Here is a 24,305-nt window from a genome sequence, read left to right on the forward strand (position 1 = left end):
GTGAATCAGCCCAGTATTGGACAGCTTGTATTCCCCCCCCCCCAGTACATTTTTATTGGTTTCTTTAGACATACATTCATCATACCACATTGTAACAACTTGATTTTCCTGTAATTAAACAATATATATTTAAAACACAATAAAAGGGAAAACACACACACAAATGCATACTTATTTATTTGATTCATTTGTAATCCATTAGCATTTGACTTCCCTCCCCTTCTTACTTGGGGCTTCAGTTGTACTTAGTTAACTGCCCCTCCTAACACAGCCATTTATTCAGTAACCTGGTTCATTGTATTTTACTATTTTTTTCCTTACAGGAGTTATTCTAAACCGGTCAAAATTTTTAATTCTCCATAATGGTATTGTAGCAAAATAAATGTCTGGACTGAAAGGAAAAACTCCAGCAGCGTTGAGGAATAACAAAAGGGTGTTTATTGCTAGCAATAAAGGCTCCCTGGGATTGCTCTCCAAAAGCTGAGCAAAGCCCGAAAGGGTGGAGCCTGCTTTATATACATAGCTGTTTTCTCTTTAAAGCAATACATATGCCAAAACTTCCTTCAATCTAAAGTTACAACACAATACTAATTATAACATGTATGGTCTTTCCTTCATTACCAGTTCATTAGGCAAGAAAACAAAGGACTCTTTCTTGTCAAATGTAGACACTTAGGAATGTTGTTTACAACCTTGGAAGTAAAGCTGCTCCTAGCACAAGATAAGGCACAAGGCCTCTAGCATGGCTAGTTAGCTGAGCTTATGTGCATCAGTCTTTCAAATATTGTTTGAATATATTCCAATCATTTTTTAAAAATTGTATTGTTTGATCTCTTATCTGACCTGTCAGCTTGTCCAATTCTGCATACTCCATCAATTTGATCAACCAGTCTCTCTTGGTCAGCAAGGTCTCCATTTTCCAATTCTGGGCAATCAAGACTCTTGCTGCCGTGGTGGCATACATAAATACTTTCTTAAAGTCTCTTGGAATTTCATTCCCAATGATCCCCAAGAGGAATGTTTTGGGCTTTTTGGGGAATGAGATTTTAAACATCTTTTAAAATTTGTTATAAATTACCTCCCAAAATTTCCTCATCTATTTACATGTCCACCAAACATGATATGTTGTGCCCGCCACTTCTTTACATTTACAACACTTGTCCGAATTTTTTTAATACATTAAAGCAAGTCTGCTCGGTGTTAAGTGCCACCTATAGAACACCTTCATATAGTTCTCCCTAATAGTGTAGCATGCTGTGAACTTAATGTCCTCCTTCCATTATTTCCCCCCACTCTTGACAACTGTATATTATGACCTAAGTCCACTACCCACTTCACCATAGCTGGTTTTACCTCCTCATCCTTTACCAACCAAACCATTCTAAATTTTATACATTTTAGATAGAGTTATATGGTTATTATATATCAGGTCCTTCTTGAATCTTGAAAGTTCTTGACCAAATCTCTTCTTTTTATCTTGTTTGAATAATTCATGTATTTGGTGATACTCTAGCCAGCCTGTAACCTTTTCTTTTTTTTATCTTGTCAATATTTTAAAGCTGTAATTGATTATCTTCCTCCCAGAGAATTTATTTATATGTTACCCACTCGTCCCTCATGTTGACCTCTTTTACAGTCATGGCCTCCGTTGGTGACAGCCACCATGGTGTTTTTTGCAAGACAAGAGCACAGCCATTGTTGGGCTGTGCTCTGTATCCCCACGTCGGCAAGGCGGTGGTCCAGAAGATCACGATCAACCATATTAAAGGCTGCTGACAAATCTAAGAGAATCAGCAGTCCCGACCCGCCTCCATCCAGTTGTTTATGGAGATCATCCGTTAGGGCGACCAGATACATTTCGGTCCCGAAACCAGGACGGAAACTTGACTGAAATGGATCTAAAGCCAATGTTTCCTCCAGAAACCTACCAAGCTGTTTAGCAACCGCTCTCTCTTTTGTTGTTGTTCATGTTTTTATTAATAATTTTTATTAAGTTTTCCATTAAACAATCCGATCATATCACATTAATTATTCCAAATTATACCAATACAAATAATAAAATCCGAATATTTTGCCAAATTATAAATTTTGTTGGGGGTTCCCATGCTTCGAGTTCTGTAGGGTCTGATCATCTCTTATTTGTGCTGCTTCTAATGTTCACCAATCCCATCTTCCAATCTTCTTGATGCTATCCTTTTTTTTCTTAATAGCCTGTGAGTTGTTTCCACAGGTGAGTTAAAATAAACAATATTATGTGAATTTTGTAAGGCTCTCCCTAAAACAAAACAAAACTGGTAAGTCTTTTGTTTGCAGTAAATCTTAATGCATTAATCCAAAAGTCTTCCTCGAGTGGCAAATGCCATTTTTTCCAGCTCCGATGAAATAGAATCTAGGTGTTTGCTCATTAATTTTACCAGACGATTTGCACCATAAATTAGCCTTTCTAGAGGAGATGTGCCAGGAATTTTAGAGTACAAACATAATAACAGAGTAAAGGCGTGCCTCCCCCATGGCTATTAATTTTGCAACATAGTCTGCCTCTTAATGGTGGATCCTGATTAAAAAACACCTGCGTCACAGAGAGCCTTTTATTTTCTTCCCAGATATTCCAACAAACAGAGGCTTTACTTGTTATTTTCATTTCCACACAGTTTCTTTTACTCAGCCACCGCTCTCTCAATTACCTTGCCCAGATACAGAAGATTCGAAACTGGGCGGTAATTGGACAGATCTAAAGAATCTAATGAAGTTTTCTTTAAGAGCGGACACACCACTGCTTCCTTCAGCTCCCCTGGGAATGTCCCCGTGCCAAGGGACAAATTGATAATTTCGACCAGGGGAGTCTGTGCGACATCTGGGCACGCCTGAATCAGCCAAGACGGGCATGGATTAAGGAGGCAAGTGGTGAGCCTGCCAGCTAGGAGGAATCTATCCACATCAGCAGGGAGTATCTGATTGAAATGGTCCAATACTGGACCCAAAGACAGTCGAGGGGCCTCCAGTTCTATTACTGTATCTAAATTGGCAGGGAGGTCACGGCGGAGCAACAGGACTTTCTCCGCAAAAAAGCTCACAAATGCCTCACAGCTATGAGTCGAATTTGTGCTTAAATTAGCCAGTACAAATATGCTGAGAGTGGGGCATGTTGTGAAACTGGCACTCTGAGGATTTACTGAGTAAAAGAATAAGTACAATTGAATATTCAAGCAGTTCATTTGTTTTTTAAAAATAGGATATTTATTGAAAAGGTCAACAGAATCAATTGGCACAGACCTTTGTAAGCAACATGTTGATAATAGATTAAATTGTGATTAGTTAAACCAAATAAATCAAGCTTTCACTTTTAAATGCATGCATAGAAATACATAGGAAACTTAAAGGTAAAGGTAAAGGGACCCCTGACAGTTAAATCCAATCGCAGACGACTTTGGGGTTGCGGCGCTCATCTCGCTTTACTGGCCGAGGGAGCCAGCCTTTCTCCACAGACAGCTTCCGGGTCATGTGGCCAGCATAACTAAGCCGCTTCTGGTGAACCAGAGCAGTGCACAGAAACGCCATTTACCTTCCTGCTGGAGCGATACCTATTTATCTACTTGCACTTTGACATGCTTTCGAACTGCTAGGTTGGCAGGAGCAGGGACCGAACAATGGGAGCTCACCCCTCGCGGGGATTCAAACCACCGACCTTCTGATTGGCAAGCCCTAGGCTCTGTGGTTTTAAATCAGGGCACTTCCTGGTTGTCATTATTTCCACAATGCAGAGTACTAACCGCTATATGATCACGACCAGATTGTCATTATTTTCAGGTGTACCATGGGGCTGACAGGAAAAGCAGGTCAGAGAGGTAGACGCGAGGCTAAATTGCAGTTAGTTTCTTTATTAAGGAAATGAAACAGTACAAGGAAGCACATCAAGGCAAGTGTCCCCCCCCAAATAAGAGTCTATTAATTTTATTAAGTATTTGCTTCACCTGGATTTTGGTCATGAGGGTGTAGGCTGCCCTGTACATGGGTGTATCCGGGGGGTCAGGGGGGTAGCTGTCCCCCCAAATCCATTCAAATCAATACAAGTCAATACAAATGTAAGGTTCCGCCCCCTAACAAAAGCTTGCCCCCCCCCAACAAAAACCCTGGCTGTGCCTATGCTCCTGTGTCTCTCAATGACTCGATTTTCAGCCTTCTATTCCATGCACAGGTTACATCAAAATTATGGTGAAGTGATCTTGTAACAATGTAAGAAAGTCTGTTCAGAACTGGTCCCTTGGCTGTGGAATGCCATTGTAATTGCTGTAATATCTTTTTTGAGCAAGACAAATAGCTTTTTATTTTCTTAGACCTTTTAAAACTATGTTTTACACTGGTTTTATACTGGTTCTACTACCCTGTAGATTTTATTCCTCTGTCCTCAGTTTTATAATGAATTATTGCTACTAAGTTCCCCACCTTTTAAATGGTGTTTCTTGTTTTATAATAATTTGTGATTTTATAATGGTGTTGTATTGATTGTTTTTTGTGTTATTTTATTGCAATCTTGCTTGTTTTAATCCCTGTAAACCAGGGGTCAGCAAACTTTTTCAGCAGGGGGCTGGTCCACTGTCCCTCAGACCTTGTGGGGGGCTGGACTATAAGGTTCATGTATGATTATATTGCAGCTCAAATCCAAGGCTGCAATCCTACACACACCCATTAAGACATCGGCTCTACTGCACAACCACTCCTTTAAAAATTGGTGGATGTTACTTCCAAGCACACCTTAATTCCAACTGCATCATATAATTTGGTGATGTAATTGTATGGATAGCTGTTTTGTTTTCTTATTTGCAAAGTACAGCCTGATACTGATAACAGATTATAATGACTGCTTACCCAAGAAAATTTTACACCTCATATTTAAACTAGGTAGAGTTCAGGGAATCACATGGCACGAGTGCTCTGTTGCATAATTTATAATAGCCTTAAGCTGGGGAGAAGTACACATTTTAATAGTTTCAAAACGTACAGTGGTTGCATAATGATAGGTTTTAAAAGAATGAAATATTAATATATAAGATAAAGCAGGTTGTTGCATCTAATGCTAGTACTACTAAGAATAGAAATTAAAGGATATGACAACGTTCTATTAATTTCAGTGGGATACAACCCAATGCATTGACTCCCATGAGAGGTGGTGGACTCTCCTTGGAGATTTTAAAGCAGAAATTGGATGACCATTTGACATGTCTGATTTAGCTGAGATTCCTGCATTGCAGGGGTTGGACTAGATGACACTTGAGGTTCCTTCCAACTATACAATTCTATGATGATGATGATGATATTTTATCTATACCCCACCTTTTTCCCTGATAGCACTCAAGGTGGCTTAGAAATTAAAATAAGAACCACTAAAACACACAAAAGGCCCATAATTAAAACAACAACAACAACAATAATTAAACATTGATTATAAAAAAACCTATTAAATCCATAACAATAATTGCAATAAAAACAACATGGTGCCAGCCCTTTCATTAAAAGCTGTCAGTTCCCCAAAGCCTATTGGAATGAGAAAGTCTTCACCTGCTGACAGAAGGACAACATGGAGGGAATTAGTCTGGCTTCTCTAGGAAGGGAGTTCAAAGTGTGGCGGCTGACACTGAGAAGGCACTCTCCACCACCCCTGCCAACCGTCCCCCTAACGGTGCGGGGACCAAGTAAGGGCATCTCCTGAAAAATGTCAAAATCTAGGCAGGTTCATATGAGGGAATACAGTCTTTCAGATAGCTTGGACCTAAAGCTGTACAGTCATACCTCGGGTTACAGACGCTTCAGGTTGCGTTTTTTTGGGTTACGGACCGCCGAAACCTGGAAGTACCGGAACGGGTTACTTCTGGGTTTTGGCGGTCGCGCATGCGACCAAGGGTCATATAGTCCAAGTCCCTGCAATGCAAGAATCTCAACTACAGCATCCATGACAGAGGGTGGGTGTCATCAACTTAACCCTGAAACTCTGGACAACCTCCTCCAGAGGTTTCATGTACATGTTAAATAGGATGGGGGACAGAATAGAACTTTGAGGGACCCCACAGGCCAACAGCTAAGGCATCAAACAGGAGTTCTCCAGCACCACCTTCTGGGTTTGCCCCTACAGGAAGAAACAGAGTCACTGTAAAACAGTGCCTCCAAGTCCCATATCAGCAAGTCTGCCCAGAAGCATACCACCAAGGAAAGCCACCAAGAGGTCCAGCAGAACCAACAGGGACAAACACACCATGTCTCATTCCTGGCATAAGTCATCCACCAGAACATCAAAGCGGACAGACTAATTCTCTTTGTGATATTTATCAAATCGTTCTAAGAGGGCTCTTAATATATTTCCTGGTCTCTTTTGGTGTCTGTTTCGAATATTTTCAAGAGCAATCTTTGTCTGTTAAAAGAAAAGAAAAAGAAAAGACATGAAATTATATTCAATATTTGGAAGAACGCTATTTACAGGTAGCAATATCATTACAGTCGTACTTTGGATCCTGAATGCCTTGCGACTCGAACGTTTTGGCTGCAAACCTGGAAATGAGTGTTCTGATTTGTGAATATTCTTTGGAACCCGAACGTCCAATGGGGCTTCCACGGCTTCCGCTTGAGTGCAGGAAGCTCCTGCAGCCAATCGGAAGCTGTACCTTGGTTGTCGAACGTTTTCAGAAGTTGAATGGACTTCCGGAACGGATTCCGTTTGACAACCAAGGTACGACTGTAATGGAAAAGGAAGAATTTTTCTGCATAAGAACAAAAAATAAAATCACCTTCGGCTGCAGAAGCATCAGTGGTATCCAGTTAAGTTGGAGTAGACCCAATAAAAACTGATGGACTCTGAGTATTACTTAAATGCAATTGCCTTCTGTAGTAATGAAGTATGTTTGTTCAGTGGGCACTATGCTGTGCAAACACACAAGTGTATATGCAACCCAATACAGTGGTACCTCGGGTTAAGAACTTAATTCGTTCTGGAGGTCCGTTCTTAACCTGAAACTGTTCTTAACGTGAAGCACCACTTTAGCTAATGGGGCCTCCTGCTGCTACTGCGCTGCCGCCGCGCGATTCCTGTTCTCATCCTGAAGCAAAGTTCTTAACCCGAGGTACTATTTCTGTGTTAGCGGAGTCTGTAACCTGAAGCACCTGTAACCTGAAGCATCTGTAACCCAAGGTACCACTGTATATATGTGTACATTTGCCATACTTTATAGTGCAATGTCATTTTTCTTCTACAGGAGTGGGGATCCTCTAGCCTGCAGGCCAATCTTGGCCATGAGGGGGTCCGGTTTGCCCATGGGTGATGTCAGCTGACTGGCAAGGGTTCAATCCTGCTGGATGCCATTTCACCAACATGCTTTCTGCAGGGAATGAGCTGATGAAGCAGGCCCCTCCTTTTCACCCTGCAGGTCAACTTTGGCAGGTGGGCAGGACTGTTCACCTATCAGTCACCTGCTGTCATCATCATGTAACCCTACCCACCTGTGAAAGTTGTCCCAATGGGTGGGGAAAGATAATGATCTGGTTCCCCAGAAGTGGCAAGTGGATTTGCATATGAAATTGTTTTTTGTAAAGCAGTCCTGAGGAGCGCGATCTCTGTCTAAGCAGAAATGTAGCTAAAAGTTCTGTAATTTCAGATTGGGGGTCCATTTAGTCAGTTATAGAACTCTTTGGGTTAGCTAGCTTTTGCTTAGTGTCAATAACTTAAATAAAAAAGAGAGGCTGAATGACAAACATGCATAAAATACGTAAAATGAATACCAGTTTTGGTCTTATATAAGCAGTAACTTCATATGCAGAAAATGATTCAAAACTGAATTGTGGTTTGCACAAGAATCCAATATAGAGGTAGCTTACTTTTTCAGCCAGCTCCTTAGCAGTGATATCCGGATCATATGGGATGGGTTCTCCAATATATGTGCGGAATTTGACTGGAAACCCTCCAAAAATGGGAAGGATAAATATCCGAGTCTTCTCATACAGCCACTTCAGTAGTGCTGCATTTGAAAGAGAAAAACATTTTGAGAGAGAAAATGAGTTCCTACAGGTGTGGAAATCTTTATGTATATAAGCCACTTTGCCAAACCACACCTTAGCTCAAACATGCAGGCTTCTCACCGCAGCTTTGATCTTTTAACTCAGTGTGTGGCATCAGCTAAACCGAGGTTTGGCTTAGCAAGCGGTCTGAGTCTGGGGTTGAGGATATGCCGTCTCCTTAACCAATATTTGTTATTGGCTACAGATTGTGATTAAGAAGGAGATCGCTTAACCACAGTCCTAGGTTCAGCTGGCACCCTAAGCCACACAGTGTCCTAGGGCCACATCACACAGAACTAAGCAAATACAACCTCTAAGCTCAGCTCTACCATTAGGCCGAGTAATGCAGTTGCCTCAGGTGGCAGACATGGTGGGGATGCATTTGCTCTCCCAGATATTCTGCTTGAGCACCTCCACCATTCTCATCCTCCTGAACCAGTGCCCTAACAATGATAATGCTAGTAGCTGAGCTAGCTGGCTGGCTATCTTGCCTAGTTGCTTCCTTCCAATGTGCCACTGGCAGTGCTATTGGAAACGGCTCCTGACTAAGCAAGCAAGCAAGCACACACACACACACACATGCAGCCAGCTCAGGCCATACACTCCAGCAAACACTGTGCATGTATCGCCTTGCTCATGAAACACCTGCAGATGTCACAGTGAGGCACTGTGAATGGGCAGAATTCAGGCACCATGCAGAGCTGCAGATGAGCGTTGACAAGGGGTGGAGGATGCAGCTGTGTACAGCTGCAGCCAGCCCAGGAACCTCTAAACTAAGTCACTTTGGGTTGCCCTGAGCAAGATAAAACTACCAACAAATTAAATAAATAATAATAAGCTAGTCTGATGTCCTCAGGTGCAGTGGAGGACACGCCTAGTAAGATTCGACTGACAGTCCAGTAGAATTCTGAACAAGACCAAAGGGATGGAATCATAATCTTGCCTCTCACTTCAGCTAGCAAAGTGCCTTGTGTCAGCCCTGGCAATCTCCACTGACAAAAAGCTATCCTGAATGCTTTTCATCGGTTGTTGTGTGTCAGCTGCTACCTACCTCAGCTTACCACTGATTCATGATGGACAGCAAGCATTGTCCTAGGTGGTCTTTAGAGTGAACCTATTCAAACTCTACTTCCTAATGAAACTCAGAAGTAGCATACATCACATATACATATATTTCATGAATGGGATATGTTGCCAATTCATGAGGACGATAACGTACATTGCAGAAGTTACATTAAGGGTGACAATGATATATAGAAAGGAACATAAAAAGTGAAGCTCACATATTTTCCCATATGTTCTGTATCCTTCTCGAAGATTTTGTGTAAACATAGGAATGATAGGCTTTCAAAAAAGGAAAGGAAAGATAAAAACAAAACATTTTAACTGGCTCCTAGACTTTTTAAATTTTAAAATTATAAGACCCTCCCCAGCCCTGCTGGCCCAGAAAAAGTAGTCTCAACATATTTTTGACTGCAAGAAGCCCAGTTTTAGGCTTTGGCTTAGTAAGCAGTGATAAATCCATGAAAATAAGTGCTCAGCTGGCAAAAAGAACCACATATTGTATATGTTAAAAAACAACAACCTGTCAACAAAATATTCAGTTTTTTAAAAACCCAGTACAACTTAATTGAACAGTTTATCGTGGCAATAATGTGTTAAAGCCCAGCTGTAAAAACACTTTTTGCTACTATTTAGAAATGAATGGTAAATTCACTGCTCACTGGAAGTCAACCATATATTTCAGTCTCCATGTTTGTAAAATTTGTGCCATATTTCTTCAGTACAAGTGTGTTTTAATACCAACTGACTGCACACAATCAACAATACTGTGGGCAATGTATAATTACTACAAATAGGCTACTTACCACTTTGGCCTGTAAAGCCACTTGTGCAAAACCTGTACGTTTACCCCAAACCAGGTTGTAGTTCTCATCACTAAAATTTCCTTCTCTAAGTCCACCAGGTGCAATCCCCAATAAATGGCCCTTCTTCAGAATTTTTACACATTCATCTTTATTGCCTTTTAGGCAAAAAAATAAATCAAGAAGTGGTCTGACACCTGAAAAATACACCCAGAACAAATCACATTTTTATCAGTATTATTTATAGTATAGATAGATATTATACAGTTTCCAGTGATGTGGCCCCATTAAGACTGCTTGGCAGTCTTTCAAAGTAAGATAATTAGGATGTGTAGACTTTGTAGACATTTCTTCCATTCTCTCACGTATTCTAGCAATAGACTTTTTTCTGAAAAATCGAAACAGGGAAGGTATAGCCCTATGGTAGGCAATCTTTCTGACGTATATTGTTTAACTGAAATATAAGTATGAGAGAGTAACACTCTGGTACATGCTACAATGCAAATGTATCCACCCATTTCTTACAGTGTAATCCTATACAACTATACTCAGCACATGTAATGGCACATGTATCAGCAAGGTTATAAATTGTTGCCCTACCAAGTCAAAATGCTACCAGCCACCACCGGGTCTAACATACTACAGTGGAACCTTGGTTCTCGAGCATCTTGGAAGCCGAATGATTTGGAACCTGAACGCCAAAACCTCGGAAGTGAATGCTTCCATTTTTGAACGTGCCTCGGAAGTCAAACGGCTTCCGAGGTAAGTTTCTCCATTTTCTCAAAGGAATTTGCCAACCGCCCATTGCACCGTGATTGTCAAACGTTTTAGAAGTTGAATGGTCTTCCGGAATGTATTACATTCGACAACCGAGGTACCACTGTATTTGCGAATTAGAGTTGACCATTGTCTGTCCTAACAACACTTTATTGTATCCTTTCAGTGGAAGCTCATACTTTGGATTTGGAAGTCTTCTAGGGCGGAAATGATATTACAGAGCCAGCAGATAGATATTCTTTATGACGCATCACAGTATTAGAGTCACTTTTCAATATTCTAATTCTAAATATGAAGTAAAAGTATTTTACCTGGTAGTAGATACAAGCCATTATCAGCTACACTGTAGATGTGTCTTCCAGTCAGTGTATATAATCTAGCTACAAAGAGCATATAATCCAAAACAAAAGCTCCATGATAATAAACAATTACCCCTGGTCCTTCTGGTATATGCTCTACGCCAATAATTTCATAACCTGAAAAGAGCACAAAATGCAACAGATTACTATTGCTGTCATACATGTTACATAATGATTGGAGGAAAACAATTAGCAACTTGTCTCAGGGGATTTGTGGAGGAAAAATAGAGGCCACTGGCCACCTAGAGAAATGCTTCTGCCATCACACTTCTTCACTGCCTTTTGCTTCGATCCCTGCCACATCTCCAAAATGTCCACCAATTTTGCCACATGTGAATGATATTGCAAAATGGAGTTAAGTGGGGGTTTTGGTATGCTATATTGTCCTGCAGCTCTTTCTATGTATGCTACATTGTCCTGCAGCTCTTTCTATGTGATGGCCCCAGGTTTGTTCCCTACAACACCTTTACTGAAAATCAGATTCCCTTCTTTCATGATATTTCCCGAAATGTTTAGGGCTGAGCCGCCTTGCAGCAGTCTGCCTGTGTGCTGAGGTATTTGTCAAGGAAGCCTCCTTCCACCAGAAGAAGCTGAAGCAAATGGAAACTTCAGAGAGTACCTTTACTTGTGGAATACCCTTATCAGGAAGGTTCATCTGGCCCCCCGTTTATTGTAATTTAATCACAGGTATGGACTTATTCATTTTGTCAGGCTTATAAAAACCATTTCAAGCTGAGGTTTCTTTTTTCTGCTGATGATATTGACCCCAGAGTTCCTGGTTGTACAGTGACAATATTCATGCTTTTGCTTCAGAGCTTAATCCTGAAGCTCAGTTTTCTGAAGTGAAGTGGTTTATAGCATTCAGTGGTTACTGGTGCCTGTTTGAACTGCTAAGGCAGAAGGCAGAGAGGTCAAGAGTGCCCCTATGCTCCATGGTAACGCTGGGGCTAGGAAGAAGAAGCTGGCAGCTTGTGCCACCCTCTGGACTAGATATAAGTAAGAAGGCAGGAAAATGTGGGCTGGCTGATGGCATACTAAGGCTGCTGGGACAGAGCCTCATTTGGTGTAAAGGACAAGCCTGCACTGATAACATTGTCACTATTGTTATTTAAGGAAATACTTGCTTACCATGCCATATCTTTCCAATTATATCCAAAGCACTTGTAAGACGCCTTCTTGGTGTGACCCATGCTTCAGTAGAAGTGTCTTGAACTATGTTATTCATTTTCTTGTAAATATAGAGAAGAAAGCTAAAAATGTACATCATGCAAAACATGGAGATATATATTGCCTGTGACAGCATTAAAAGCATTAATAGCAGTCCGAAAATGTAAACCACGTAGCTTGCATTTTCTCCCAGGTATCCAAAACCAATCCAGTTTTTCAGCACGTGAGTAAACCAAGCCGCATTTTCTTGTCCTGAAACATCTGATGTGATAGCAATAATTTCATCCACTGTAATGAAATAAATAAAAACCAATGATTACTTTTACTTCAAGGTGATGTTGCTTCTTCACTTTTCTCTTAGAAAAAAACAGAAGACAATTTATCACTTTGAACTGTCATCCCACAGGCTGCAATAATTTTTACACAGAATTCTATGCTATTTAACCCTGTTTCCCTTCCACAAAAAAACCAAAACAAAACACCTTTCTAAAACAATTCCATACAGAGTTGTTTATAGACAATAATATAAGTTAGCTGATTTTAATTGTGGGCTAGAATGTACCTGAAATGCTCTCTGCTGCTCCAGAACCTGCTCAATTATAGCTGATCTTGACAGTCAAAACTGCAATGTATTTGCTGGGGGCAGGGGCGGGGGGAGGCACGCCCCCCCATGATTGTACCAGAATACAAAGAGTCAAACGAGAAATGGCTCTTTCTGAAACTTAACAATCCAATTGGCTTAAGCTGTAATCCTAAGCAGACATACTGGGGTATTAAGTTTCACTCTGTTCTGGAGTGATTTAACAACTTGCGAGATGCTGCGTTGTTAAACTTCAAATGATAAACTTGGGCAACAGCCTGGATCGGAAGATAGGAATGAAGCCAGGACAAGCTGCGCTGGTAAATAGACAGTTGAAAAAATATATATTTACAAATAAAGCTGTATTCGGTGGATGAAAGGACATATGATTTTTTGACATGATTGGGAATCGCATAGCCAGGGATGGAGAACTTTAAAGCATTAAGACCAGAAGGCGGAAAATATGAAAACAACGAGAAGAGGCGGGGGGCCACCAGGTGGCGCGTTGGAAGATGGCTGACAATAACATCTCTCTGACCCATACGAGGTAATTAAGGGGCTGCTATGGGAAGTATGCAGTCTTTCTACCCCCCCAGAAGACCTTGCCAGCGGTGTTCACAATGCACCCCCTGATCCGAGAGATGGGGGTGCCGAACACTTGGCACGAGCCCTCGGTGAAGTCAGATCTTCCTGACGCCGATTCCAATCAGCTCGTGCTGGTTAGCTTCAGCTTGGAATTATAATTGGAAACATATGATTGGAATGAAGCTGAAGCACATACATCAAGTAATGTTTGAGAGATAAGACTGCTGATTAATGGATCTCTGTGACTGGGAGTGACGGATGGATAAGTAAATCTTCTGATGAATCACCACTAGGAGACTGTATGTTTGGAATGAAGGGGGGGTGGAGGAAAAAACTTTTTTTTCTTTGCACGATGTGATATTAATAACCCTTCACCCCAGATAGAAATAAGTTCGTTGCGTTTTTACTAATCACAAGCAGGAATTCAAGAACTGTGTGGGATGGATTATAACAGGAGAGAGGATTGGTGAACGGTGAGAAAGAGGACAATTTTTATGATGCAGTTAAAAAATGGGGTCTTGCCAAGACAGGCTTGCCGGAGAAAGAAGGACAGAGCCTCCTGATTCATTTGATTTATTTGGCAAGCCTGAGAAAAATAAAGGACAGACCGAAGATTAATTTTTTTTTTTTATGGAAGCGTTGAACAGAGGCTGTCCCTGAGCGATATGATCTTTGGAGAGTACAAAACCCACACAGAGGATGCCTGTTTTCAATCTGCTTGTGAAAATTATCAGAGATTGCAAAGAAAGGAATATACGATAACAACAAGAAGAGAAAGAAAGTAATAAAGGACTATCTTCTAGATTGAACTGGATAGAACTGTCTAATTAAAGCAGTAATATAAGTGATGTTTGGACTCATTCGGAGTTTTGGACTCGTGCGGAGCGTGATGTATGGGCACCCCCAACAAAATTTAAAATTTGGCTGTATAATTTGGAACTAATGTGATTTGGATAATGTGATGTGATTGGCCTGTTAATAAAAATTAATTTATATTTTTTTAAAAAACAACAACAACAACGAGAAGAGGCAGGACAGAAGATTTGGAGATATGCTTCAGAGGTCCAGACTATGGGGAGCCCGGAAAAATTAATAATTACAATTTGGATTACAATTTGGTCCTTTTAAAATTTCAGTTTCTTGTTTTTAATTGGATTATGATGTGGATATGTTGATTGGCTGTTTTTATTGGAAAATCAATGAAAATGGTTTTAAAAAAAAGTTTCACTCTGTCCCATGAGCCTTATTTGCAAATAAAGACACAGTTTGGCTTATATTTTAACGGTAAAATACCTTGTGAGATCTCACCAGTAATCGGCACCAATGCGGGTGGTAGTGGGGACATTGGAGATGGGTAATGCAGTGGCTGTGCTGACAGTGGAGGCAGCAGGATAGGTGGTGCAGCAGAGCAGGGTGGCGTTTCCCACTTTGTCCTCAAGCAGCAAAAAAGGCTGCACCACCCTGCCCATTGTGGTCTAGTAGTAAGGTTAAATCTTACTGGGAAATGATATATAATGCTTCTATATTACTATTACTATTATTAAATTAATTATCCACCCTAAAGCAGCAGTTTAAATGCCTCTTGGATTTGAGCAGAGTGAGAGCATTTACTTTTTGCTGTTGGAACCTGAAAGGTGTTTTGCATAGGTGAGCTGCAATTTTAACAGCAGACAACCTTACAATGCTGTCATTATGCACTCTTTCCTGGGAGCTCACTTCCAAGAAAACTTGAAGAGGCTTGCACTCTCGTTGTGTCTGATTGTGTCATACAGTTCTCCAACCAATGTATACAAAAATGAATCTATCAGGGGGAAATGTGGATAAAAATGAATATGTTAGTGAAAATAACACAAAAATTGCTTGCAAAAATGTGAACATTAGGCAAAACTACATACAAAAATGTACTGCTGCAGAAATGTGAAGAACTGAATTTAGGATTGGAAAAATGAGAACCTGATAGAACTAAAATGGGTAGGTCCTTCCATCTGTAATTATGGGTTCATCTTATGTAGGCCTGAAGTAGCTTAGGAGAATTAGGCATAGATTTAATTGTGCCTAGGTTACTGGAAGCCAGTTCAGACTTCCAGTTCTGACCCATGACATTTTGATGCAACTCAGAGTATCCCTCTTAATGGATACTGAATAGCCTACCACTTCCATGAATCCTTTGATTATCTTAGTCCCATAAACCTCAGCGTGAAGAGAAATGAAGCTTAATGTGTTTAACTTCATTTGTCCACTTCAGTTCTCTTTCCCTCCCTCTACCCTTTCTTATTTCCAGAACTATTTCCAACAGTTATATCTTCCAGCTTACGTGATCATATAAAGCGCCAGGGACATAGATTGTGCCATGGAAATAATATCAATCCAGCTCAAGTTTAGTCATAGTATGCATTTTAGTCTGCTTTTTGACAAAAGTCCTCAAAGTGGCTACTTGCTTTTACTGGAATAAGGATGCCAGAATGTGGCGTTTGCCCACTCATTATGGAGATGTCGTACTTGGGGGAGAGAGAAAGGGTTAATAGGGTGACCAATAAGAAAGCCCAGGGGTGGAGCCTAACTGTGTTTAAGGCTCAACACAGGGGTTTTGGCAGTTATTTCGGTTGGTTCTTGTGGGTGGGAGGCATAGGAGTCAGAGCGAGTTAGAGACAGAGGGGAGACAAAGAGAGTGAATTGGATTACAGTGTTTCAAAGTATTTAAAATTTGTTTGCGTTCACAATAAACTGGAATCTTTGTTAATAAGCTACAACCTGACTGAGTCTGAAACCTGGTTGGTGGCAGTGGAAGAGATAAGCTGTAGTGGTGCAGGGTCAATAGTCCATGGAACGACCGGGGGCCCTGTGTGAATGCCATACAGAATAATGAAATCTGCAGACATATCCACAGGAAATATCCACTGATCAAGATCCCGTCATGGGAAAATCAATCACACTTGTTGCAATTTTCAAGTGGGATTCATTCACATACCAACAAATTCAGGTTCAATTAAACCTGATTTGACCCTGGAACATAATGAATCTTTCACTATTAGGCAGAGTCGACTATAAAAATAAATGCATTACCTAGAATGTTATTTTTGTTTTAACCAGTTCTGGTCATCGGCAAGACAGATTGTTTCAACACATGGCAAAAAGATATTTCTAAATATATTTGGCAAGGGGAAAAAATGAGAATAAAATATTGATAGATGCAAAGGGGAGAGGAGGGTTCTCCCTGCCAGATATGAGACTATATTATGAAGCATCTTTGTTGGTTGAAGGAATGGATGACATTGGATAATTCACATATTTTAAACTTAGAAGGTCATGATAAGATTTTCAGTTGGCACACTTATTTATGGTATGAAAAGGTGACAGTATTTAAAGGATTTACAAATATACAGCGGTACTTCGGGTTAAGTACTTAATTTGTTCCGGAGGTCCGTTCTTAACCAGAAACTGTTCTTAACCTGAAGTACCACTTTAGCTAATGGGGCCTCCTGCTGCCGCTGAAGCACAATTTCTGTTCTCATCCTGAAGCAAAGTTCTTAACCCGAGGTACTATTTCTGGATTAGCAGAGTCTGTAACCTGAAGCATCTGTAACCTGAAGCGTATGTAACCCGAGGTACCACTGTAATTAGGAAAAAATTGTACAGAGTATGGAATAAATACAAAAATCTATTAGAGGCAAAAACACCACTTTGGCTCTCACCATTGGAAGCCACAGTGGTAAATAAAAAGAATATGATAGAAGGTTGGACAACTTATAGAAATTTCTTAAAACAAGAGGGAGGGGAGTATCAATTAAAAGAATTTAAGGATTTATCAGGAAAATTAACAACATGGTGTCAGGGACTGGGCAGAGGAGGAATGGTGGAGACTGCCTCCCCAGCCTGACCTTTCCAGGGAGAAGGAAGAGGAATACAATTTAGATTTACAAGAGGGGTTTGAGGAAGGTCACAACTCAGAGGCAGATGAGGGAGAAAGTTGGGAAATAAAGGGAGAGGAGGAGGAAGCAGTAGGGGGGTGGCAGCTGACGGACACACTGTCTTTAGAAAACATTCCAGACCCCCCTCTCTCAGAACCCAGCGAGCCTTGAAAGTAGGAGAGCAAAGAGCTCAAAGACAAAGGGCACGAAGCAGCATGCATAGAAATGATGAATGAGGAAGTGGGAGAGATGGAGGGGTGTGTGGAGATTCACTCAGGACAATGCCATTATCAAGAGGCTGGGTTATATAGCCTCTCTCTGTAAATAATGAATAAAAAGAGGATGATAAGAAACATTCCCTTGTCTTTGGACATTCTGGGGCAACAAGCCAGGAGTTGATGATTGCTTCCTGATAAATGGATACATCATCATCATTTCAATGAAGTATTTAAGAAAGATAGGATATGATGCAACTGGTCTGGGAAAATTACTGAGCAGACGCTTAGACTTGATTTCATAGGAAGTAAGTGAAGATGGCGGCTGCCAGCAGCGAAAAGACCTTTGGATTGATTTGGCAGAAATACCAGCGTGTGAGGAGATGCTGCGAACTTATAGAGGGGAATCATAGACATATAATCCACACAGAAACACATCATTGCTTGTTTTAACTCGCTTGTGGGAACAACTCAGAGGCTGTGAAAGAAGGAAGGTTAACAACAGAAAGAATTAGAGGAACCATTGGAAGTGACTATGAAAAGCAGTACAGTGGTGCCTCGCAAGACGAAAAGAATCCGTTCTGTGATTCTTCGTCTAGCGTTTTTTTCGTCTTGCGAAGCAAGCCCATTGACGGATTAGTGGATTAGCGCTATTAGCGGCTTTTAGCGGCTTATCTGCTGATCGGATCAGCTGATAAGCGGCTTAGCGGCTTAGAAAAAGGGGGGGGAACCCCGCAGGAACTCGCAAGGCATTGTCGTCTTGCGAAGTAAGCCCATAGGAGATTCGTTTTGCGAAGCACCTCCAAAACGGAAAACCCTTTTGTCTAGCGAGTTTTCCGTCTTGCGAGGCATTCGTCTTGTGGGGCACCACTGTAGAACTTGAAGCATGGGAAGTCCTATTAAAAATTTATAATTTGGCAGAATATTCAGATTATTTGATATGTATATGTATAATTTGGAATAATTAATGTGATTTGATTGGATTGTTAAAGTGGAAAATTGAATAAAAATGATTTATTTATTTTTTTAAAAAGCTTACTGGGAAATGATCTATAATGAATTAAATAAGGTGTTTAAAATAACATTTGTAAGAAAACCAGAAGTTTTCCTTTTGGGAATTATAGGGACAAAACTACCCAAACTGTATAGAAATTTATTCATGCATGCGACTACAGCAGCAAGAATGTTAACTTGCCTAAAAATGGAAAGAAGAACTTCCAATGAAAGAAAAATGGGTACAAAAATTTATGGAATAATGAGAAATGGCGAAACTTAATGGAAAAATAAGAAATCAAGGTAACAAACTTTTTATAAAAGAATGGAAATGGTTTATTGAATATTTACAAACGGTAAACAGATTAGAACATCGGCAGGATTATTGCAATAACTTGCAGTTTTATAAGAGTATATATTTAAAATAGATGAATATATGAGTAAATTACGTTAATTTGGAATATGCAGAGAATATACAAAATAAATTTAAGGAGCCACAGAAAGAGGGAGAAGGAAGTCGAGTTTCGAAATGTTAAAATGATTGTAAAATGATTGAAATATATAAAATTGAAAATCATAAAAAACTGATTTGACCCTCTTAAACAACAAACCCTCTTCCTCCCCAAATCAGATTTTTTTTTTTTTTTTTGCGATACAGAAAGCGACAGGGAAGTGCACTGGACATGTGGGAAAGCAATTGCTTGACACAACATAATATAACCTCCCTGTAAACAAATCAGGATGAAGGCCCAATGAACAGGTCATCTGTAAATGCCCTCATACTTACTTGAAAATCTGACTTGTCACTTGCCTACGTCTCACTTGGAAAGCAGCACCAATTCCTTCTGAACTTGTCACATTGGTTTTCTCACCTAACTGCTGCCCACATAGTGAGACTTCCTGCATGTAAGGGTGGAAATCACCTTGGTGGGGTGTGTCACCCCATTTTAAAACCACACCAGCTTAATTGGAGATGTGAATGTACGTATTCTTTAAGCTAGCACAGCAACCTCAGGACACATTTTCTTACATGTCACTGCATTGTGTAATGATGGGTTACAGCAGTAGCAGACAGTGTAGTGGGGCACTGCTGCTCACCTGACCTCTGACTGTTCACATTTCTGCTGTTTAACCGGAGGTACAGGGGGAAGGGCAAGTTGGGAGTGAGGTCAGCATGGTATAAACATACAAAGCAGGAGAACTGGATTGGCTCCATCAATGTCTTTGAAACATACCCACCTTGCCAATATCTTCCCTACTCTACAGATAAGTAGCAGTGATGTGATGTACCAGAGGTCAGGTGAGTGGTGCTCCCCACAAAACTCTCAGTTACTGGGTTACAGAAAGTAAGACCCCCCTGCCCCTTGATTTGTATCTTTGCTTTCTTAATAAGTCTTAACATTTATCCACTAAGTGCACCCTTCTAAACTGCCATGAGTGAACAGGAGAAGACATTAAGTAGATTTTAAATAGCTCCATTCATTTCAGCCACTCTGGGGGGCTTCCAACAAAATATTAAAATACAGTAATGCATCAAACATTAAAAGCTTCCCTAAACTGGGCTGCCTTCAGATGTCTTCTAAAGAGCAAGCAGCACCCAAAATGCCTTCTGACCTGGAGGGCTGCTATAAAAGAATGCACATAAGTCAACCTAATAAATTCATGGAAAAATGGGTAATCTTTATAATGCATTGGAACAAGAAGTAATGATTATGTTCAACCTTATGCCACTTTCAATTTGTTGTAATGCTATCAGTATTTGTAGACTTGTATTTATTTACCTTATTTGTTAGAATCTGTTGTTTTGCTATATTTAAAAAAACTAGGTGCATTTGTGCAGAAAAGTTAACATTGAATCTGGGTTAGTTACGCAAGAGAGGTTTAACAATTTCACTAGGTGTTGGGACAACTTAAATTATGGAATCTTAAATTAAGGAAGCCTTGTTCTAATAATTTAGTAATATAACCTGAGGCAGATGAAGAAAGAATTGATTGGGTCATACTCACCTTATCTCCTCCTCCCTTTCAAAATATCCATACCAAAAAGCATTATGGCTATAAGTACCCAGCAAGGGGGATAGGGAGATTATATAGATATATAGCAGCAACCTTTCTAAAACATTTATCTTTTTCCTGCATGTTTCATTTAAGGGCTCTGGGATAGCTCCTTCTGAATGTGAAAAGCAAGAAGCATTGGATGTTTCCCTTCAGTTTGGGTCAGGTGGACTGCATCCAGGACTATGAAACAGAGAGGGAAAGGAAAACGAAGGAGCCCTGAGGCTTTTACACAAGGAGAGTCTGGTCTCACAGTCAGAAACTGAGTATTAAGTAGGTTCACCTTTAAATATAAACTGAAATGAATTTCTCATTCATCCCTGAAACACGGCTCATATCCAGACTTCCTTTTGCACTGCACTTTACAAGCATAGGTCTGTGCTTTCTGGGTCCGGGTCTGAATGGTTCCCCACCCAACCCACAGATTGTTGTTTGTCCCTTCCCCCAGTCACTGCTGAAGCAGCTGCTTCAATAGATTGCTTCCTAAAGTTGTTTCAACATCTCTCCTCACCATGATCCTTAATTGGTGTGTGTGTATTACATTTTTATTTTCAATTTGCACAATTTTATTTTAATGAAATAAAGCAGATGAGAGCTTTTTAAAAATGTAGACTCAGTGCAATTTTGCAATAACACCCCCACCCCAATGTAACAACTATGCTACTAAAATTCCAAAGAATGGTCTGAAGGCACAAGGCCCCCATTTGGTGGGACCAACATCCATCAAAGCATCACTGCGCACCTTAGGACACCACCACTTCAAAAGGGAAAGAAGTGGGCCAACCTCAGGGCCGCTAGGGGCGCCTTGGAAGATGGCCGACAATACCATCTCTCTGGCTCACACGAGGTAAATTAGGGGCTGATTATGGGAGTACATCAGCCTCCCGGATTCTTCCCAGGGGATGGGAAGATGCAGCCTTGTCCGCGGTTGCCCATATATCACCCCCGAGTTCGAAAGAAGGAGGGGGTGGGGGCACTGGACGGAAAGCCCTCGAGTGAGCTTTGGATCTCCCTGACGCTGCTTCTAAGAGCGACGCTAGTTGCATTACTTAAGATTAACAATTGGATTTAAAAAGTCAATGCACATGTTTCGAGCCAAGGAAAGGGTATGTCGGTATGTTGAAACGGAACGGAACGGAACGGAACGGAACGGAAAGGGCGGGGAAAGCTTCTTCTTCTTTTATTTACGATACTGCCTAACAACCCCTCCCCTAGAAGAACCGTCACACGACTGACAGCAAGTGAGAATGGAAAATAACTGTGTGGAATAAACTGTGTGGAAATAAAAATATTAATTAAAAGCTTTGCTTTTTGGAAGATACGGATAGAAAATGAAAGGCTATCTGGTGACGCAGTCCTTAATCGGGATCCGCCATTATGAGACAGACTAAGTTGCAAGATTGATAGTCAGAGGAGGAAGTGAGCCATTGCTTTGTTATTATGTTTGGATTGTGTGTTTGAATTGGCAAACCCTCCACTGGAAAGACTGATTTATGGTGCAACTGGTCTGGGAAAATTAATGAGCAGACGCTTAGACTTTATTACATTGGAACAGACTAAAATGGCGCCTACCGCTCGAGCAGGACTGTTGGATCAGCGTGTTGTGATTTAAGGAGAGCCTTACAAAGTTCACACAGAAAAATAACAATGTTTGGTTTAGCTCGCCTGCAGAAACAACTCAGAGGTTATTAAGAAGAAAAATGATAACAACAAGAAGACTGGAAGATGGGATTTGTGAACATCAAAAGCAGCAGAAATATGAGATGACTGGACCCTTACTGAGCTCGAAACATGGAAACCCCCAACAAAATTTAAAATTTGGCAAAATATTCGGACTACATAATATGTATTGGTATAATTTGGAATAATTAATGTGATATGATTAGATTGTTAAACGGAAAACTTAATAAAAATTATTATAAAAAAAGAGAAGTGGGCCAACCTGACTGGAAGAATCCGCGACCAGAAAGAGGAGGAGTATCAAGAAGATTGGAAGAAATTCAAAGAATACTTAGCCAAATATTGTAACAGAAGATAATTAGAAGATACTTTGAAGTATCAGATAGGTTTAGGATTGGAATAAGAATGAATTGTAAAGCATTAAGGATTAGAAGACCAAGAAAAGAGAAGAGGATAGTAAATTGAAGGAGTTAATTTTATTAGAAATATGATTTTGGAGAACTGTTACAAGGCGATACAATGAAATTCAGTTAGGGGGGGATTTGAGGAAGTCAGTTAACAATGAAAGTTAATTTAGGTTTTAGAAGCAATAAGGGTTTTTATTTTTTCCTCTCTTTAGTATTGTAATGCTTTCTCTTTTGTGTGTTTTGTATGTTATTTCTGTTATAAATGTGGAAAATTAATAAAAAAATTGAAAAAAAAGAATCAAAAGGGAAAGAAGTCTGCAGGGCATCAAAATGTGCAAAGATTGAAGTATCCTGCTCTCTGCGATCATCATCTGAGGACTTTCTTTGTGTGCCTCCTCCATGAGCGGTCCAGAGAGTAGCAACAGGAGAACGGGCCTTTTTAGCAGCAGCTCCCTGTTTGTGGAATGCTCACTCCAGGGATGTTTATCTGGCACGTTCATTATGCATCTTTCGGTGTCATGCAAAAATGTTCCTCTTCAACCAGGCCTTTGGCTGATTAATATTATATGGCCTTTTAAATGTGATTGTGGGAGAGGAGGTAATTGTTTTGTTTTGACTATTTATTTTGTGCTTTAATTTTGTATCTTAACCTTGAGAACTATTGTCCCGAGTTCTTCGGATGAAGGGCTGTGTGACAGACAGCAGAGCCAGACCAGAATCTGGTTGTGCAATGCCTCAGAATTCCACCAGTGGGGTGGAGCCTCTCTCTGACTGGCTACCAAGACAGCAAGCCAAAAGTGGAGCAGCACTTTGGGAGAGAGAATAAAAGGAGCAGTTTCTGAGAGAGAGTTCACATAGAGATAGGGTTTAGTTTGAGAGGCAGAGCGGGTGATGGCTTAAGGGAGAGAGACAGTTGGTTCTGGGAAGAAACATCCACTTTGAGGAAAATATCTAAAGCTAGAAAAAGGAGTTTCTGAGCTTAATGAGAAGGACAGTGTGTAGCGTCCTGTGAGAGTATTAAGCCAAAAGTCCAGGAGGCTGAGGCAGTGCCAGGAGATCACAATCTACTTGAGTTTCATCTCAGTCAGGAGGGGAGAGGTCTTCTAGAAAGAAAAGACTCCCAAACCAGTTCAGAGTGGTGTTGTGATCCCCTGGGTTTTAAGATGACAGATTGTAAACAGGCTAAAGTTTTCACACAACTGGTTTTCACACACACACACACCTGACCCCTGTTCACGGATGGACAAATAACACAACTGCTAGCACATTTGCAAAGCTTAGCAGGGTCTGGTATGGTTTCCAGTTTGATGGGGGTCTGTGTACGGAGATTCCTTGGGGTTCCTTCCAACTCTATAAGTCTATGAAACACAAACTTTTTACTTACGTTCCTGATAAGCCTAAATTGCCTTTACATCCGTGGGACCAGCAGAAGTCTTGTCTGGTGCGCTTTTTCATCAGCTAATTTTTAGCCCTCTTGTGATGCATCCCTTTATGTAATATTTAAAGAGATTCTGATGGGTGTGCCATCTCTATGAAGATTCTGGAAGAGATATATACAGCCTTTCACTAGATAGATACAGCCTGTCATTTGCAATAAAACATGAAGTGGGGTGACATGTATAACAAGCATTGCAGAGTAGAATAATGGATCAGATAAAGTCAGTTTTTGCAATT

The 24,305-nt window shown here is 40.5% G+C and overlaps 1 protein-coding gene across 3 annotated transcripts; it reads right to left on the reverse strand.

Annotated features, from left to right (window-relative positions):
- Positions 1-3,862: 3,862 nt before the first annotated feature.
- Positions 3,863-19,284, reverse strand: LOC310713589 (DGAT1/2-independent enzyme synthesizing storage lipids-like). Of its 3 annotated transcripts, none has more exons than XM_083518014.1 (7): positions 19,277-19,284; positions 12,170-12,496; positions 10,994-11,158; positions 9,909-10,102; positions 9,324-9,384; positions 7,861-8,000; positions 3,863-6,403 (listed from the first exon to the last, which is right to left on the reverse strand). In XM_083518014.1, coding segments are annotated over exons 1-7 (993 nt in total). In that variant the 5' UTR covers positions 19,278-19,284; the 3' UTR covers positions 3,863-6,298. The 3 variants fall into 3 exon arrangements, with proteins under 3 accessions (XP_083374140.1, XP_083374139.1, XP_083374138.1); XM_083518013.1 differs by lacking the exon at positions 19,277-19,284 and adding an exon at positions 14,682-14,848; XM_083518012.1 differs by lacking the exon at positions 19,277-19,284 and adding an exon at positions 14,667-14,848.
- Between the last annotated feature and the right edge of the window lie 5,021 nt (positions 19,285-24,305).

The sequence above is a fragment of the Podarcis liolepis genome (assembly GCF_965112155.1).
Source record: "Podarcis liolepis genome assembly, chromosome: 8".
Taxonomy (NCBI): domain Eukaryota; kingdom Metazoa; phylum Chordata; class Lepidosauria; order Squamata; family Lacertidae; genus Podarcis; species Podarcis liolepis.